Source organism: Artemia sp. Qi Xiang Cuo, chromosome 21, assembly GCF_049724085.1.
Source record: "Artemia sp. Qi Xiang Cuo chromosome 21, ASM4972408v1, whole genome shotgun sequence".
Taxonomy (NCBI): domain Eukaryota; kingdom Metazoa; phylum Arthropoda; class Branchiopoda; order Anostraca; family Artemiidae; genus Artemia; species Artemia sp. Qi Xiang Cuo.
The window spans coordinates 25,246,719-25,263,160 of NC_142814.1; the positions used below are offsets into that span (position 1 = coordinate 25,246,719).

At 34.6% G+C, this 16,442-nt stretch overlaps 1 protein-coding gene across 8 annotated transcripts in view; it reads left to right on the plus strand.

The window, feature by feature from the left end:
• Positions 1–16,442, plus strand: part of Ca-alpha1D (Ca[2+]-channel protein alpha[[1]] subunit D) — a 401,670-nt gene that overhangs the window by 129,977 nt on the left and 255,251 nt on the right. For all 8 annotated transcript variants that reach the window (XM_089106801.1, XM_089106795.1, XM_089106796.1 and 5 more), the window contains exons 9-10: positions 570–672; positions 15,921–16,066. In XM_089106801.1, coding sequence (XP_088962927.1) covers positions 570–672; positions 15,921–16,066 — 249 coding nt within the window. The remainder of the gene's footprint in view (positions 1–569; positions 673–15,920; positions 16,067–16,442) is intronic.

The following is a 16,442-nucleotide window of genomic DNA, read 5'->3' on the forward strand; positions in this document are numbered from 1 at the left end:
ACTCACCAGAAATTGCTTTGAATTATCCATTTTCTATGTAAATGCTTACAAAAAATGTCAATTGTTTTATGTTCAATAAACTATTCAAAACTGTTGAGGAATCTAATTTGAAACTTGAATATATACAAAAAAATAATTGGTATCTAAAAAAGATACACCGGTTTTTCCAACACGGATCTAACCTAAAAAAAAAACTTGTATATCATGAAATAGAAATTCAGTTAATTTTGTCAGAAAAAACTTGAACCAGAACAGATTATAACCAACCTGTTTGGCATGGGCACGTACGCAAAGTATATACCTTCAAGCAAATTCCATATGATTTTTCAAATTACTATAGCTTCTATAGAAATGATACCTCTTTGCAAATGACCCTGGTAACCCAATTACTTGAAAACTTACACACATATCTATGCCTCAGGCGTATAGTTGAAATCTTTATACGACTTACTACTGTTCTGAAAGCGCATTATTGCTCTTTTCGCCCAACTAATATTTTGAACTACAATCCTCTCCCAAATGTAGTTTATAAATCGATATTCAAATAAGTTGATTATTTTTGTTTGCAGCTTTAAGGAGCAATAATACTGATTGCTCTGAAAAAACAGAAGACACTGGAAATGAAATGAACCAAGAATCATGGTGGAGTATGAAAAAACGAAAATGGGACAGGTAAACTTCTAACATAAGTATAATGATTATTCAGTATGAACTCTTCATGTAGTGCCTTTTACAAGCAGTTTTTTTAGCTGGGATTTCTTATTTAGGATTATTGTCGATTTCAACAATGAATAGAAATTTCAGAAAGATTTTTTTCCGACTTTTACTTGCCAATAGCATTAAAGACTTTGCTACGGTCTTTCGTAGTGTTGTAAAAATAAAATATACGTGTCGGCTAATCGGTCTTATTAAGTATTAAGGATGAATTTGCTTTGATAGTGATTTCATATAATTTGAAAGTGTACCTTTATAGCAGCACTTATAAATGGTAAAGTTGCCTTAAAGTCTATGAACGATAAACAGTAAGAGCCATTGCTTTTGTGTGAAAGAACACGCCCTCTGGTTAGTTTTAATGACCTGTGGGTATAGCTACCAACTTCAGAGGCGGTTTTATGGGGGACAGAGCACTTGCCCCGGGCGCAGGAATTTTAGGGGCGCAAAATTTCAAACAAATAATCGGACATTTGTAATCATTACGTAATTTTTGGAATTTCATTTTTATTAGAATAAAGCAGAGGGCAGAGTTGGCAGGAAATATAAGCAAATTGAATCCGAAATTTTCAATTTTACTATATATTTTCCCATATAAAGTAAGAAAAGTCAGATTTAAATAAATGAGATTTTTTAATAAATGAAAATTCCGTTAATGAATGAAAGTTTTGCTAAGATTTGGCCTGACAATCTTCGGGACACGGGAAAGGATCTAATCAACATTTTTCCCCTGGCGCAAGAGAGGCCAGAACCACCACTGGTCCACTCTATTAATTTGAACTAGTAAATCACGAGCTGCATTCACTACTCGTCGTCAGTGTCCTTTTTATTTACTTTATTATTATTTTTTTTAACTAAGTGTATATTCGTAATTTATCAATACTCTATAAAGAACCTAAATACCTTGAACTAATTTTAATTTGACGGAAGGACTACAAAATAAAAATGAGAACAAATTCAAGGGTAGAATAGAGGGATGGTTGGGAACCCGTTTAGAACAAATGAATACTCTTCAATTACAGTTAATCTAATTTTCCCTTTAAAATTTTTCTTGATCCTACTTTTCTCTTTATTGCCATTTCTTTTGTTTATTTTAAACAAAAGAAATTTTTGTTTATTTATACAAAAGACCGATTTTCCTATTGAGAACAAAAAGAGTATAATGTAAGAATGTGAGTTACTTCTGACACTGAATAGTAAAATAGGATACTTCTACTTTTGCGAAAACACGAATATTTTTTGAAATATAGACAATAATGTCTTCACTTGTTTATAATCTATAAAACAGTATTAATTAATTAAATTATAATTTAATGATATAAGAAGGGAAACCAGTCGAGGCGTCTTCTCCCTTTTTAAAAACGTTGTTCTTAAAACCATTCCTAAAATCGTTGCTAAAATTGCTAAGACTGCTGTTTTTTCTTAAGACTTTAGCTACAGCAACTCTTTTAGTTTTCGACAATTTATCTATAACTTTGCATTCACCATATTTTAAAATACCTTGCCTTATCATTCCTTGATCCTTTTAGTACTGTCTCTAACTCTTCCTCGCAAAATACATGCAAACATAATCTGGAACAATTGTTTGCAAATATAGTTTGTAAGCAATACAGTCTAGAATCTTGACTTAAACTTTTAAGTTCTTTAAAGATTTCTTTAAACATTAGCCTCATCAGGGGAGACACCTACATTAAAAAAAACTAACTATGATTTATAGCTCTATCGAAATCATCAATTTTTCAGACTCAAGTCACTACAGAGAGACTTTGACTCAAATTGTTAGAAACTGATTTCATAGTCAAGACTCAGTGATTCAAACTTGACTTTCACTTGCGACTCAATGACTTGTTTACATCTTAGGCAGCAATAAATATATATTCAAAAACCTTTTTTCGTCCTATGAATAACATTAGCAACTGTTACTACCTCTTTTATATCCTACTCCTCAAATGTTGAAGCTAAAAAAAGGAATGTAAAGGAAAGGAAGTTAAGGAAAGAAAAGTGCGCACTAATAGTCATAAAACCAGTCTCAGAGTGTCTCATGATGATCCAACTACGGGCGAAAGTACAGAATATTTCTGTCATTCAAGTTTGCGCCCCGGACTCCTTAAAACCTGATGAAGAAGTTGAGGTTTTCTTTATCAACAACTTCAGGTTCTAACTAACGAAGTCCAGTAGAAAAATCTCTTAAAGGTGATCGGAGACTTCAATGCTATTGCTGGAAGAACAATACAGCTAGAGCACGATGTCTTAGCCAGGTTCGGGATGGGAAGACAGAATACACAAGGTGACCAACTTCTTGAGCTCTGGAGGGATAACGAACTCTTTTTCTTACTAACTTCATATTTAGACGCAAAAACGGGGGAAAAGGGAGATGAATGTTTCTAGACAGGAAAACAGAATATGATCGATCACATGCGACTACTATTACTACCAACCACTCACTGCAGCATCAAGCTACCTGAGGCCAACACAGCTACGTTTGATCCTCCTCTATCCCAATCTATCCAAAGCCTCCCTCTTTACAATCTCCTAAGAAGTTCCCATTACCCTAAATCCCATCGCGTGACATCCTCCCACCCCACTCGGGGAAGACCTATTTTTCTTTTGCTCTAGACGATTTGCCGACAAGGACGATCATTGACAATCTGCCATCCTTCATTCGCAAAACGTATCCTAACCATCTCAACCTTTCTCTCATCGTCGTTCTAGCGGGATTGAACCACATTTTTTGCAAAGCTTACTGTTTGAGATGCGGTCAGTCAGTTGGGTACCCAAAGAAGTCCGTAGAAAACGCTGGAAATCCTCTATAACAAAATCCATAACCCGTTCTGGAGGAGACTTCAACTCAGATCATGTTCTATGCTAACCAACGGGGCACACTAGCCAAACTCCAACTCAAGACTCTTTTTGCAAAGGAAAAGAAGATTCCAAGGTTCAGAATTGAAAAGCTTATGGAACTATCCACACGTGCAGCTTTCATTCAGGTCCTTGAAGAAAGTCTTGGTATTGAACTTGAGTTAGTTGAATAAACTATTTGTAAAGGTGAACAACGCATTTTTGGATTCAGCCAAGTAAATTCCACGTTCCAAATCCAAGACAGAAAAGCCTTGGATCACAGAGAAAATCCTTGACCTTTCTGAGATTTTGCTCGGAGAGGTCACAACAACAAGCAGGACCACGAAAGTATGGACGTGTACCAGAGGATTGGACGGATAGTACATAAAGAGATTCGAAATGCCCTCAGGACTTACACACGAGAGATGTGTGAGTTTTGCGAAAAAGGTTTCGGATCAGGAAATGCTCTCATAATGTACAAAACAAGGAGCTCTTCACAAAAATATCAGCTACTGCCACTAGTGTCCTGGACAAGCATGGTAGGCCCGTCGACGATAGTGAAGCCATTTAAGGAAGACGGAAAAACTACTTTGAAGAAAAATTGAATCCACTTCTTACATCCAATCCTACTTTACTATTAGGATTTCCCAAACTGAAATATGACCCCCAAATATTGAGTGCCCCGCTAATATTGAATGTGGTGAAAGATGCCATTTCCAGGCTCACGAATGATATAGCCCTGGCCCCAACTACATCCCTGCCAAACTACTTAAAGTTGGTTCTGCAATGCTAGAGAACATACTACATAAGGTTGCTGTTGCAGTTTGGCCGACATGCTATTTTCTAAAAGCACGGGAAACAGCGGTGATAGTACCACTCAATAAGAAAGGTCTCATAATCTTCACTAGCTACCAAGCTAAAATTTTAGCAAATGTTCTTCTAAACCAAATCAAAACTATTGCAAACTACATCATCAGCGATTATAAGGCAAGGTTTTTCCCTGGACGACCTATCAAATTTCAGATTTTCGTTGTGAGACAATTTTCAGAAAAGTATCATGAGTTCGGTAGAGAAATCCTTCAATTATTTTTTTACTTTTAGCACGCCTTTGATCTTTCATGGTGAAACAGGTTAAAGCATATTCTGGCCAACTATATTGGGCCCAAAAACTTAATCAATATTATCAAAAATATGTGCGATAGCTACTGCAGTGACGTTCGTGATTCCGGGTTGCATACTTTCTCTCAAACTATTCAACCTGTTCTTGTGCGCCATCCAATCCCTATTAAAAAACAAAGTAGGCCTGAATATTAGCAGAATCACCTTAGATACCTTAGCTTATGCTGACGACCTCGATGATCTGGCTAAAACTATACCTTGTTTACCGTTCTAATTTTCCAAACTAGAATCCATATAAAATAGCTTCGGCATGTCCATTTATCTGAAGAAGAAAGTCATGCACACAACAAGACATAAGAAGTGGTGAAATTGTTGAATTGATCACCCAGTTCGTATGCATAGTGAGCATACTAAATACAGACATCCGCTGTAATGACGACATAAAAAGAATACTTGCTTTAGGAAGTGCAAGCTTCAAGAGGTTACTCCCTCTGTTCAAGAATAAACATCTGTCAATACAACTAAAGCTACGACTCTTCAACTCCTTAATCTTTTATGTTGCTATGTAGGCCTGCGAGACGTGGATTCTGAGACAGGAGGGCGATTGAGGAATTTTGGCATTCAAAACGAAATGCCTTGACCGTACAGCCGGTACAACATACCTCGACAGGGTCACTAACAAGAACTTCGAGAACAGCTTAAGCAGGAAACAACAATACTCCCGAGATTGCAGCTACAAAAAATCAGGTATCTCGGAAACATTCACCAGATGGAGAATCTCGACTGCCAAAATTGTTTTCGAAAGCAGAGTGCATGCCAGCTGCAGTCATGGCAGGCTAAGAAAGAGATTGCAAGATAATTTTGGAAATGACCTCCTGCCACTTTAAAGTAAGTAGATGAACGCACATCCTACAAACAGCTATCTGTCAACGTGTAAGTGAGATTGCCCCAACCCGATCCATAAGGATATCTGGGACATAAGTACGTAAATAAGTAAGTTACAAACTCTGTTTAACAGATTATGAAAAATAGAGAGATGATGAAGGCACGTGCCTAAGGAAACTTAAACGCTTAACACGGTGCTTGCCACAAAAAGGTAACATCCTCTCGGTTAGCAACGAGCAACTAGAAATGAAGTTGTCTAATCTCTGCTTGCTGATGGCCGTTTCACCTATGACGTGTCTTTTGATAGTCTCAAAATGCAATAGTAGCATTCTGACAGGGTTTTGTTTGAAGTAAAAGTGCCTTTTAATTGCCCGAACGTTTAGTAAGCGAGTTCTTTTATATTGTTTGTAAGTCTGAAATACATTCCATATTTGAGCAAATGGCTTTGAAGACTCTAAACATACAAGATAATAGCTTAAATGGCCTAATTATTAATACTAAAGCGTATCCAAAGTTTGACCGCTAGGGCTAAACTGTGAGCGTGCTTTTTGGCCAAACAGATATCCACACTACAAAATGGAGTCTGCCAGCTGATTTGCAATGCGTAACTTAGCAAACGTTTATTTTTAGTAAATTTAGTCCACTCTTTGTGTAGAGATTTCTGTTCACCTAAATGTTCGGAATCCCACCCCCTTCTGTAGGAGGTATGCTAAATTAATTCGTTATTATTGTCAAGGAAATATCCAGTCCTATATTTAGCCAAGGAAATTCAGATGAATACGTCCTACTAAGCTCTATGAAAAGAAGCTTTCATAAAATTTAAAAACTAAAAGTAAAATGGAAATAATCGCTCTAGCATAGGTGTAAAGGCTTGTTCAGACTTAAGTAAAGAAAAAAAAACTTTTTTAAGTTAGGCTATATCTAGAATCTTCTAGGTTTCTTAATACATTTCAATTTAGGATGTATATTTAAAGGAAACTAATACATTTTTTAAATTTATCATTTTTGATTAATCCTTGGTAAAGCATTTCTGACATGGAGGCTATTTTAAAATAATCTAAAACATGAAATATATTTAAACTATGAGATTTTCCAGGTCAGTACGCTCCATTTCAGAGGCTTACATATTCTTTCTTGAACATGGGCGCCAATATGGGGGGGGGGGGGGGGGGGGGTTCCCGCCCCCCCCCTGGCCGAATGACGCTGCCTTATTTTTATGATTTTGTTCTGAGATTTCTATTATATAGCATTAAAAGTGCCAATTAGACGAGGTTTGCCCTCCCCCTGGAATTCAGCTTATGGGCGCCCATGTTCTTGAATACTAGAGCTAATAAAGTGGGGGCGATTTCCACCCAAAATTGTATCCCTGATTTTTGGGTGAAATCATGTATGACGTGGAATCATGTACGACATAATTTTTTAAAGGGCTCATTAGTAGTGTAGCTATAACAGTTCCGACAAGACAGTCCCCCCCGCCATATAACAAGACAAGTACAGTGTCAATTATAGGTAGCAGACAGTACCCTTTTTTATATTAATCTACAAGCAGACAGCAGACAGTCACCCCACCAGCAGACAGTCATACAAGCAGACAGTCACCCCACCATACAACAAGACATGCATTGTGTTAATTAAAGGTATGTTAATGTTTTTATGGCTATTGTTGTTATGTTATGTTGATGTTGTTATATGGTTATTGTTGGTTATGTTATGTTAATGTTGTTTCATGGCTATTGTTGATATGTTATGTTGATGTTATGTTATGTTGATGTTATTTTATGTTTGTCATGTTATGTTGTTTGATGGTTATGTTATGATGATATTGTTTTATGGTTATTTTGATGCTAAGTTATGTTGTTATGTTGATGTTGTTTCATGGTTATGTTATGTTGATGTTATGTTATGTTGGTTATGTTATGTTAATGTTATTTGATGGTTATTGTTATTATGTTATGTTGATATTGTTTCATGGTTATGTTATGTTATGGTGGCTATGTTATGTTAATATTGTTTGGTGGCTATTGTCGTTATGTTATGTTGATGTTATTTCATGTTCATTTTGATGCTATGTTATGTTATTTAATATTTTTATTTGGGCGATTCTCAACTGTGTTCGGTATAATATACAACTGCCATTTGAACAGTGTTGTAAGGTCCCCAACCCCAAGGACCCCCTTCCCCAAGTTTTTGCCCCTAACACCCCCCCCCCTCTCACACCCCCTGATACCCCCCTGATAACCCTCCTCCCTCCGACCCCCCCCCCCTCAGGCCTCCCCCCACTTTTTTTTAACATTATATATTTTTCAACTTTTTTTACATCCCTTAGAATGACATGTAACATACTTACTACATAAAAAAATCACATTTATCACATTTAATATTTTCCGAACTCAAAATGAGAATCATATAGAAATGTTAGTCGTGACTTTTACTAATAGAAAATAATGTTTGTAGTGACCATTTTTTTTGGACATTTTTTTGGACAGTTTTTTCAACTTTTTTTTACATGACTAAAATTCAGCACTCAACATGTTCCACCTACAAATTGTTTTCACGAGGAAAAAATAAAAAAATCAATGGACAAAATTCACGAAGAAAAAAGACAACATGCAATAAGTTTCACAAATAAAAAAAATTAACATGTGACAAGTTTCATGAACAAATCTAGTTTCATTTGGATAACAATCAATTTATAGGTTTCACAAAGATAAAAATCAACATTTAACCAGGTTTATGAAGAAAAACCAGCATGCAACAAGTTACACATGCAAAAAAATCAGCGCGCAACAAGTTCCATGGAAAAAATCAGCTTCAAGAGGAGAGAAATCAATGTGCAAGTTTCTCAATGAGAAAAGTCAACATGCAACAAGTTCCATTAACAAAATCAGCACGAACAAGTTCCTTGAACAAAATCAGTTTCACGAGGAGAAAAATCAGTGTGCGAGTTTCGCAAGGAGAAAAAAAAAATCAACATCCAACAAGTTTCACGAACAAAAAAAACAGTCAGCGCACAAAAAATATCCACGATAAAAAAAAATATGCATGTAGTATGTTCCATGAACAAAATTAGTTTCAGGAGGAGAAAAAAAATCAATGTACATGTTTCACGAAGAGAAAAAATCAACCTGCAACAAGTTTCACGAATAAAAAAAACAGCAAGCAACAATTTCCACGAACAAAAAAAACAATCTGCACGTAGCAACTTCTACTAATTAATTCTGTTTCACGGAGAGAAAAATCAATATTAAAGTTTTGAGAAGAGAATAAACAAAATTACACTGTAACACGTTTCTTGAACAAAAGATAATTACTCAACAAAATTGGCGAGCGAAAATCAACATGCAAATAGTTTCATGAACAAAAGCAGTTTTCTCAATGAGGAAAATCACTGTAGAAGTTTCACGAAGAGAAAAATCAACATTTAACATGGATCACGAACAATGAAATATGCATGCAATAGGTTCCATGAACAAAATTGGTTTCACTAGGTAGAAAAAAAATCAATGTACTTGACAGACTTGTTGCATGTTGCTTTTTCTTCTCTTCGCGAAACTTGTACACTGATTTTTCTCCTCGTGAAACTGATTTTGTTCAAGGAACTTGTTGCGTATTGATTGTTGTTCATAGAACTTGTTGCATGATGGTGTTTTGTTCATGAAACTTGTTGCATGTTGATTTTATCTTCGTGAAACTTGCACATTGATTATTTTTCTTCTCTTGAAGCCAATTTTGTTTGAGGAACTTGCCCGTGCTGATTTATGTTTGTGGAACTTGTTGAGTGCTGATTTTTCTTCGTGGAACTTGTTGCATGCTGAATTTTTTTCTTCGCGGAACTTGTTGCATGCTGAATTTTTCTTCGTGGAACTTGTTGCTTGCTGAATTTTTTTCTTCGCGAAACTTAAACAATAATTTTCTCCCCGTTAAACTGATTTTGTTCGTGGAACTTTTTGCGTGCTGATTTTTTATTCCTGAAACTTGTTGCATGATTATTTTTTCTTATCGTGAAACAAGTACATTGATTTTTTTCTACCTATTGAAACTAATTTTGTTCATGGTACTTATTGCATGCATATTTCTTTGTTCGTGATCTATGTTAAATGTTGATTTTTCTCTTTGTGAAACTTCTACCATGATTTTCCTCATTGAGAAAGCTGGTTTTGTTCATGGAACTTGTTGCACGCTGATTTATATTCGTGGAACTTGTTGAGTGATGATCTTTTGTTTGTGAAACGTGTTGCAGTGTGATTTTGTTTATTCTCTTCTTGAAACTTGTACATTAATTTATCGCTTCGTGAAACTGATTTTGTTAATGGAAGTTGTTGCGTGCTGATTGTTTTTTTTTTCGTTTGTGGAAATTGTTGCTTGCTGTTTTTTTATTCGTGAAACTTGTTGCAGGTTGATTTTTTATCTTCGTGAAACATGTACATTGATTTTTTTTCTCCTCCTGAAACTAATTTTGTTCATGGTACATACTGCATGCATATATTTTTTATCGTGAATTTTTTTGTGTGCTGACTGTTGTTTTTTGTTCATGAAATTTGTTGCATGTTGATTTTTTTCTCTTCGCGAAACATCTACAATTATTTTTCTCATTGAGAAAACTGGTTTTGTTCATGGAACTTGTTGCGTGCTTACTTATGTTCGTGGAACTTGTTGAGGGATGATTTTTTTTGGTCTGTGAAGCTTGTTGCAGCCTGTCTTTTTTCTCTGAGCGAAACTTGTACATTGATGTATCTACCTCGTGAAACTGATTTTGTTAGTGGAACTTGGTGCGTGCTGATTGTTCTTTTTTTTAGTTCGTGGAACTTGTTGCATGCTGTTTTTATTCGTAAAACTTGATGCATGTTGATTTTTTCTCTTCGTGAAACATGTACTTTGATTTTTTTTTTCTCCTCCTAAAACTAATTTCGTCCATGGAACATACTGCTTGCATATTTTTCTGATTCTGGAACTTGTTGCTTGCTGTTTTTTTTTGTTCGTGAAACATTTTGCGTGTTGCTTTTTTTCTCTTCACGAAATTTGTACACTGATTTTTCTCCTCTTGAAACTGATTTTGTTCAAGGAACTTGTAGCGTGATGGTTTTCTGTTCATGAAACTTGTTACATGTTGATTTTTCTCTTCGTGAAACTTGCACGTTGATTTTTTTCTTCTTCTCTTGAAGCCAATTTTGTTCATGGAACTTGACCATGCTGATTTATGCCTGTGGAACTTTTTGAGTGCTGATTTTTCTTCGTGAAACTTGTTTCATGCTGATTTTTTTTTTCTCTTCGCAAAACTTAAACAATGATTTTCTCCCCCTTTAAACTGATTTTGTTCGTGGAACTTGTAGTGTGCTGATTTTTTTATTCATGAAACTTGTTGCATGTTTATTTTTTCTCTTCGTGAAACAAGTACATTGATTTTTTTCTACCCAGTGAAACTGATTTTTTTCATGAAACTTATTGCATGCATATTTCTTTGTTCGTGATCCATGTTAAATGTCGAATTTTCTCATCGTGAAACTTCCATAATAGCTTTCCTCATTGAGAAAACTGGTTTTGTTCATGGAAATTGTTGCATGCTTATTTATGTTCTTGGAAATTGTTGAGTGATGATCTTTTGTTCGGGAAACCTGTTGCAGCGTGATTTTGTTTATTCTCTTCTCGAAACTTGTACATTGATTTTTCTCTTTGTGAAACTGATTTTATTAATGGAAGTTGTTGCTTGCGTATTGTTTTTGGTTCGTGGAACTTGTTGCTTGCTGTTTTTTTATTCTTGAAACTTGTTGCAGGTTGATTTTTTTTCTCCGTGAAACATTGATTTTTTTTCTCCTTCTGAAACCAATTTTGTTCATGGAACATACTGCATACATATTTTTTAATCGTGGATTTTTTTGTGTGCTGACTGTTTTTTTTGTTCGTGTAACTTGTTGAGTGCTGATTTTTCTTCGTGAAGCTTGTTTCATGCTGTTTTTTATCTCTTCGCGAAACTTAAACAATGATTTTTCTCCCCGTTAATCTGATTTTGTTCGTGGAACTTGTTGCGTGTTGATTTTTTATTCCTGAAACTTGTTGCAAGTATATTTTTCTCTTCGTGAAACAAGTACATTGATTTTTTTCCACTTAGTGAAACTAATTTTGTTCATTGAACTTATTGCTTGCATATTTAATTGTTCGTGATCCATATTAAATGTCGATTTTTCTCATCGTGAAACTTCCATAATAGCTTTCCTCATTGATAAAACTGGTTCTGTTCATGGAACTTGTTGCACGCTTATTTATGTTCTTGGAAATTGTTGAGTGATGATCTTTTGTTCGGGAAACCTGTTGCAGTGTGATTTTGTTTATTCTCTTCTCGAAACTTGTACATTGATTTTTCTCTTCGTGAAACTGATTTTATTAATGGTAGATGTTGCTTGCGTATTGTTTTTGGTTCGTGGAACTTGTTGTTTGCTGTTTTTTTATTCGTGAAACTTGTTGCAGGTTGATTTTTTCTCTTCGTGAAACATGTACATTGATTTTTTTCTCCTCCTGAAACCAATTTTGTTCATGGAACATACTTCATGCATATATCCATGTTAAATGTCGATTTTTCTCATCGTGAAACTTCCATAATAACTTTCTTCATTGAGAAAACTGGTTTTGTTCATGGAAATTGTTGCACGCTCATTTATGTTCTTGGAAATTGTTGAGTGATGATCTTTTGTTCGGGAAACGTGTTGCAGTGTGATTATGTTTATTCTCTTTTCGAAACTTGCACATTGATTTTTCTCTTCGTGAAACTGATTTTATTAATGGAAGTTGTTGCTTGCGTATTGTTTTTGGTTCGTGGAATTTGTTGCTTGCTGTTTTTTTTATTCGTGAAACTTGTTGCAGGTTGATTTTTTCTCTTCGTGAAACATGTACATTGATTTTTTTTCTCCTTCTGAAGCCAATTTTGTTCGTTGAATATACTGCATGCATATTTTTTTAATCGTGGATTTTTTTTGTGTGCTGACTGTTTTTTTTGTTCGTGAAATCTGTTGAGTGCTGATTTTTCTTCGTGAAGCTTGTTTCATGCTGTTTTTTTTCTCTTCGCGAAACTTAAACAATGATTTTTCTCCCTGTTAAACTGTTTTTGTTCGTAGAACTTGTTGCGTGTTGATTTTTTATTCCTGAAACTTGTTGCAAGTATATTTTTCTCTTCGTGAAACAAGTACATTGATTTTTTTTCTACCTAGTGAAACTAATTTTGTTCATTGAACTTATTGCATGCATATTTAATTGTTCGTGATCCATGTTAAATGTCGATTTTTCTCATCGTGAAACTTCCATAATAACTTTCCTCATTGAGAAAACTGGTTTTGTTCATGGAACTTGTTGCACGCTTAGTGATGATCTTTTGTTCGGGAAACGTGTTGCAGTATGATTTTGTTTATTATCTTCTCGAAACTTGTACATTGATTTTTCTCTTCGTGAAACTGATTTAATTAATGGAAGATGTTGCTTGTGTATTGTTTTTGGTTCGTGGAACTTGTTGTTTGCTGTTTTTTTTATTCGTGAAACTTGTTGCAGGCTGATTTTTCTCTTCATGAAACATGTACATTGATTTTTTTTTCTCCTCCTGAAACCAATTTTGTTCATGGAACATACTGCATGCATATTTTTTTAATCGTGGAGTTTTTTGTGTGCTGACTGTTTTTTTTTGTTTGTGAAACTTGTTGCATGTTGATTTTTTTTTCTCTTTGCGAAACTCGTAGACTGATTTTTCTCCTCGTGAAACTGATTTTGTTCAAGGAACTTATCGCGTGCTGATTTTTTTTTCGTTCGTGAAACTTGTTGCATGTTACTTTTTTTCTCTTCGTGAAATTTGTACACTGATTTTTCTCCTCGTGAAACTAATTTTGTTCAAGGAACTTGTTGCATGATGGTTTTCTGTTCCTGAAACTTGTTGCAAGTAGATTTTTCTCTTCGTGGAACTTGCTCGTTTTTTCTTCTTCTCTTGAAGCAAATTTTGTTCATGGAACTTGACCGTGCTGATTTATGCCTGTGGAACTTGTTGAGTGCTGATTTTTCTTCGTGAAACTTGTTGCTGGCTGATTTTTTTCTCTTCGAAAAACTTAAACAATGATTTTTCTTCCCGTTAAACTCATTTTGTTCTTGGAACTTGTTGCGTGCTGATTTATTATTCCTGTAACTTGTTGCATGTTTATTTTTCTCTTCGTGAAACAGGTACATGGATGTTTTTTTCTACCTAGTGAAACTAATTTTGTTCATGGAACTTATTGCATGCATATTTCATTGTTCGTGATCCATGTTAAATTTTGATTTTTCTCTTCGAGAAACTTTTACAAAAATTTTTCTAATTAATAAAACTGGTTTTGTTCATGGAGCATGTTGCACGCTGATTTATTTGCGTGGAACTTGTTGATTGATGATCTTTTGTTCGTGAAACGTGTTGCAGTGTGATTTTGTTTATTCTCTTCTCGAAATTTCTACATTGATTTTCTCTTCGTGAAACTGATTTTATTAATGGAAGTAGTTGCGTGCTCATTGTTTATTTTGTTCGTGGAACTTGTTGCTTGCTGTTTTTTTAATTCTTGAAACTTGTTGCAGGTCAATTTTTTCTTTTTGTGAAAAATGTACATTGATTTTTTTTTCTCCTCCTGAAATTAATTTTGTTCATGGAAAATACTGCAGGCATATTTTTTATCGTGGATATTTTTTGTGTGCTGGCTGTTTTTTTTGTTCGTGAAATATTGTTGCATGTTGATTTTTTTTATCGTGGATATTTTTTGTGTGCTGACTGTTTATTTTTGTTCGTGAAACTTGTTGCATGTTGATTTTTTTTCTCCATGTGAAACTCGTACACTGATTTATCTCCTCGTGAAACTGATTTTGTTCAAGGAACTTGTTGCCTGCTGATTTTGTTACTGGAACTTGCTGCATATTTTTTTTTGGTTCGTGTAACTTGTTGCATGTTGACTTTTCTTATCGAGAAACTGGCACATTGATTTTTCTCCTCTTGAAGCTGATTTTCTCCATGGAACTTGTTGCGCGCTGATTTTTTTGTATGTGTAACTTGTTGCATGCTGGTTTTTCTTCATGAACCTTGTTACATGTTGATTTTAATCTTTTTGAAACCTATCACATTGATTTTTATCCAAATGAAACTGGATTTGTTCATGGAACTTGTTGCATGTTAATTTTTTTTATTCGTGAAACTTATTGCAGTTTTTTTTTCTTCGTGAATTTTGTACATTGATTTTTTTTATTTTTTCCTCGTGAAACCAATTTGTAGATGGAACATGTTGAGTGCTGATTTTTAGACATGTAAAAAAAAGTTGAAAAAACTAAAAAAAACTGTCCAAAAAAAATGGTCACTACAAACATTTTTTTTCTATTAGTAAAAGTCACGACTAACATTTCTATATTATTCTCATTTTGAGTTTGGAAAATATTAAATGTGATATATGTGATTTTTCTTTATGTAGTAAGTATGTTACATGTCATTCTAAGAGATGTAAAAAAAAGTTGAAAAAATATATCATTTAAAAAAAAAGTGGGGGTGGGGGGCTGGGGAGCCTGAGGGGGGGGGAGGGTTTAGAGGGGGGGGGGTATTATCAGGGGGTTTGGGAGGAGGGGGGGGTTAGGGGCAAAAACTCGGGGGAGGGGGTCCTTGGGGTTCGGGTAGGGTACCTTACAACACTGTTCAAATGGTAGTTGTGTATTATACCGAACACAGTTGAGAATCGCACAAATAAAAATATTACATAACATAACATCAAAATAACCATGAAATAACATCAATATAACATAACAGCAATAGCCATCAAACAACATTAACATAACATCACCACCATAACATAACATAACCATGAAACAATATCAACATAACATAATAACAATAACCATCAAATAACATTGGCATAACATAACCGAACAACATAACATAACATCAACATAACATAACCATGAAACAACATTAACATAACAACATAACTTAGCATCAAAATAACCATAAAACAATATCATCATAACATAACCATCAAACAACATAATATGACAAACATAAAATAACATCAACATAACATAACATCAACATAACATATCAACAATAGCCATGAAACAACATTAACATAACATAACCAACAATAACCATATAACAACATCAACATAACATAACAACAATAGCCATAAAAACATTAACATACCTTTAATTAACACAATGCATGTCTTGTTGTATGGTGGGGTGACTGTCTGCTTGTATAGATTAATATAAAAAAGGGTACTGTCTGCCACCTATAATTGACACTGTACTTGTCTTGTTATATGGCGGGGGGGACTGTCTTGTCGGAACTGTTATAGCTACACTACTCTCATTGATCGTGATTATATTTTATTTTTAGGCAGAATAGGAGAATGCGACGGGCATGTCGCAAAGCAGTTAAATCACAAGTTTTCTATTGGCTTATCATTGTTTTAGTCTTTTTGAACACAGGAGTTCTTGCAACAGAGCATTACAGACAACCAGAATGGCTAGATCATTTTCAAGGTAATTTTTGTTCCTGTGCTAAGCTTACTAGCTTTGGAACGTAATTTGAATAATGTAGATATTTATGTACCAGCTTAGTATTGAGCGTTTGGTAATTTTTAGCCTATAATTTATTTTAACTCGTGGTTAGGACTGTGACGTTAAAAAAGATATTGAATTTTTTCGTCTTTGAATCTAAGGGCTGGTCTATTTGTCGTAATCTAGGAATACAACAACAAAAGGACTCGACTAAAAATGGCATTGAATCATCAAACATCCAATATAAGAAACATTTTGGATCAAGTTTGCGCTTGTTATGAATTAGGTAAGAGTGAAATTGCAGGCTTGGTTTATAATGAATAATTGTGCAACGCTGCTCAAGCCATAATAGTGGCTT